General features: G+C 35.1%; 1 protein-coding gene across 1 annotated transcript in view; it reads right to left on the bottom strand.

Annotated features, from left to right (window-relative positions):
• Positions 1-357, bottom strand: part of LOC112504178 — a 5,093-nt gene extending 4,736 nt beyond the window's left edge. Inside the window, exon 1 of the mRNA XM_025108129.1 lies at positions 107-357. Within this exon, the coding sequence (XP_024963897.1) occupies positions 107-357 (251 nt within the window). The remainder of the gene's footprint in view (positions 1-106) is intronic.
• Positions 358-4,049: the final 3,692 nt, after the last annotated feature.

The raw sequence follows: 4,049 nt of genomic DNA, 5'->3' as shown, positions 1-4,049 counted from the left end.
AATATCACAAAAGGACAATCGTTTTCATCATCTCCTAAAATATGTCAAATGTACAAAAAATCTACCAAAAGGACCATCGTTTTCATCATCCTCTAAGACACATTACTTGATCTCATCGTAAATTGACTTCACAAATTCTATTCTCATATAATCATCCAAACTCTTCCAAAACCGATATTGAGATAGTTTGTCCGCAAAGTACTTACCCATTTGAATGATTTCAATCACCCCAAGCCCAAGTTCTCTCAACTCTTCTCTCAAACCATCCATGGCGGGTGTAGAATCCGAAATGACCGAATATATCATTTTCATTTGGGTGGTTGCGTTATCGATCGAATTCTTAGTTGCTTCCACCATCTTTGATAACTCGGTTGTCCTTTTTCTCTTTTTACTTGTTTCTTCTCCTTCACTTGAAGAAATGAAGGAAGGAGAAGTATTTGGTGGAACAAAAGCATTAAAATTAGGGAATATGCATGTATTGCACAAGTTAATCATTAGTATATTAGAAAAGCAAGAAATAAGGATTCATGAGCATAGGCAATTACAAAGTTTCACATTAGAAACAGAGGCTGATTAGAAACAAAGCATTAGCATTAGCATTTACCCACAGTTATATTAGAAAAAGAGTGTGATAAACAGTTTCATATCACACATATTCTACCCACAATCTACCAAAAGAAATCGATGCCAAAAGAAATCGATGCGGACAGAAATCGATGCCAACAGAAATCGACCCAGAGGGGATTTTGTTAGGGTTTACCAGCAAAAGAGAAATCGATACAGCAAAAACAAATCGACGCAAATGAAATCGATACAGCAAAAAGAAATTGATGCCAAAAGAGAAATCATACCGGTGGAAGGAGGCGGTGGAGCCGGTGGAAGGCGGTGGAGCCGGTGGAAGGCGGCGGTGGAGCCGGTGGAAGGAGACGGCGTGGAAGGAGGCAGTGGAAGGAGACGGTGGAAGGATGCGAGGTGGTAGTGGAACTGGTGTGGGCGTGAAAGAGACGAGGGCAAAGGAGGGGTTAGGTTTTCTATTGGGTTTAAGGGTAAAGTAGTAAATTTGCATTTAGTCCCATGTTGTTCCACCTTTTTTGGTGGAACAAAAATTATCAACTTTTGTCCCATCAAATTTAAAAATAGTCTCATCTTGTCCCATGTAATTTTTGTCCATGGCATGCCAAACATGCGACTATTTTTTTTTCCCGTCCCCTCCCGTCCAGTCTGCATACCAAACGCACCCTAACAAACTTCATATTTCATAATAATTTCAATCAACGTAGGTTATAACTAAATGGGGAAAGACTAATAATACCCTTCCGGTGTCAAATGCTTTGGAAATTAAATATTATTAAAAATATAAAATGTAAAAATCAATCAAATAATATATTTTATTATTATCATTATTATTATTAATTTATATATTAATATACATATCTTATATATATATATATANATATTATTTTATCTTATTGTGGAGCTTTAATTCAATCTTACGAGCTTTTAACAAAAGTAAAACTCGACTTATAACGTGTTTCCAAACTTTTCTCGAATTCCTCTTCATTTAACTTACAAAGAGTATGCATTTAAAAGGAAGAAAAAGAAATTTTTTATTGAATTTGATTCAACTTGAGGAAAGTCTGAGGTTGAAATATCTTTGAAAACATAAACTATATATTTTATTGATAAACCTTGGAGATAGATAAAGCTGAAAAAGGAAGGAAATACTTTTTTAAAAGAGAGAAACATTGGTGTTGACCATATTTGTTGGTTGAGAATTCAAAAAGCTTGCATCAATGACTTGTACCTAATGCATCATAATCAATAATTAAGAGATTTTTAGTTTTTATGCTTTAAAAAGCAGTACTCCATGCTTGTTGTGTTGTAATTGAGACTTTGATGTAATGTATATTAAGGTAATATAGATATTATCTTTTATATATTAATAATTTAAGTTATATTATATAATTATTTTATACATATATTTTTTAAATATATATATATATATATATATTCGTGAATGCATCCACACACATTATATATTACTAGTTGTGTACTCGCGCAATGCGGCGGGATGTAAAAGTTCATTAAAATCTATTCAATTTTGAGATATCAAAGTCTTTCAAGATGTCATAAAGCCTACAACATTTGTACTTACATTTTTCTATTTTTCAATACTTGTGGTTGCAAAAACCTGCTACAACAAGTGTGCATGTAAGAAAAGCATGTGTGGGTGTGTGTGTAAGAAACAAAAGAATGGAATATACAAAAAGCATGTGTGGGTGTGTGCATGTGCGAAAAGCATGTGTGGGTTTATAGTTTAAAAGCACCATGTGCCTGAGAATTAGAAGAATGGAATATACAAAAATTGATGAGGTTTTAAAACAAGAACATGGTTTTTTGTAATCATTGTCTGCTCTTTTTAGTTTTTACATGTGAAGTGCATATCTTATTGGCCTGAGGATGGGAGGTCTTATGTGGCCCTAGGAATAGTATAAATACATATGCACACACACACACATCAAGAGAAGTATATATATATATATATATATATATACACACATAGACACATGTAACAGGTTATAAAGTCAGGTTGTATATAAAGTTAAGCACATACTGTAAGCAGTAGTTCAACAGGTTATGGAGTTACAACATAACTTCTTAGACCTCTGTATGCATTACAGCAGCAGCAGGTTCTTTTTGTACAACATGTTCTAATTTTTTATCATTATAGCAGGTTTTTATCATTTCAAAATAACTCTAGGTTTGGATATTATGTTTTAAGAAAAAGCACCAACAAATACTCACTTCAAAATAACTTCTAACATCCAAAGCACCAAGAAATACTCACTTCTATAGGAACATATTACAAACAATAGAGAATGCAAACAGTAGGGTGGATTTGTTACTGTTTGGACATATAGTGGCTTTTTGGAAAATGGTCTTTTAAACAGATTGTCCAAATGGTCTTTTGTGTTCATGATTTTCTGATTTGCTGTTGTATCATGTATCCGATTTTCTGATTTACTACCTATTCTACTTCGTTTTGGCACACTCAAATTTAAATAAGCAAACAACCATACACACCTTGGCAACCATACACATATAGGGATTGTTGTTGGCAGGACTCTGTGAAGCACATAACTCAAAATCGCAGGTTGCTTTTACCGGTTAAATATAACAGCAATATCCAATAAGCTCTAAGGGAGTAGTTGGTTCTTTTCAGGAAATGGAAATGGAAATGTAAATGAGAATGAACTTCACCCACCACCCCCTCAAAGTTTGTTGAGGAATGTTTCATTACCCAGTATATGGTAATGGTTCATTCCCTTGCATCAAAGAAGACACCATTAATTATTTCAATTTCCATTCCCCACCCCCTGTTACCCCAACCAAGTACCCTCTAACAAAAATATATTTGTTGCTTTATATTATTTACCTCAAGAGTGACTAACAAAGCAATGATGCTAATCAACCTGATGCCTTGTGCTACTGCACAGGTAGAGAAGCTGCATTGACAATCATCTATTAATGTTATGCAAAACAGTGTTAAGAATTAGATGATGATAGAGCTGTAATGGAGTATTGTGCCATATATCATCAATAGAAGTAATGCTTACCAGAGTTTCGCTTCAAGCCCTCAAACCATTGTATTACTTTAGACCAAACCGTTGTATTGCTTCAAGCCCTCAAACCCAAAACAAAGGGGAAAAATTAAACCCTAAATTAAACCCTAAAACCCAAAGCAACCTTGAATAAAATCAAGAATGAAATCGTACCAGGGGCGAAGAATGAAGAGATGCAGAGATAGAGCGAGAGATGCAAAGCGAGCGAGAGATGCAGGGCGATTGAGGGAGATCATTTATAAGTCGCCTGAGGTAGAGAGAACCGGATAGAGAGCATGTGATAGAGAGAACAGACTTTTGGCAGAGTGCGATAATGGTTTAGGGAGAAGAGTCGTGGAGAGCATACGACAAGAGTAGTGGAGAGCGTGCGAATCTGGTTTAGGGAGCGTGCGAATCTGGTTTAGGGAGAAGAGTCGTGGAGAGCAT

The sequence above is a fragment of the Cynara cardunculus genome, unplaced genomic scaffold, assembly GCF_001531365.2.
Source record: "Cynara cardunculus var. scolymus isolate 2C unplaced genomic scaffold, CcrdV1 Un_Scaffold_4831, whole genome shotgun sequence".
NCBI lineage: Eukaryota > Viridiplantae > Streptophyta > Magnoliopsida > Asterales > Asteraceae > Cynara > Cynara cardunculus.
Note: the sequence above shows the minus strand (reverse complement) of the source record. Positions and strands in the feature narration are given on the sequence as shown.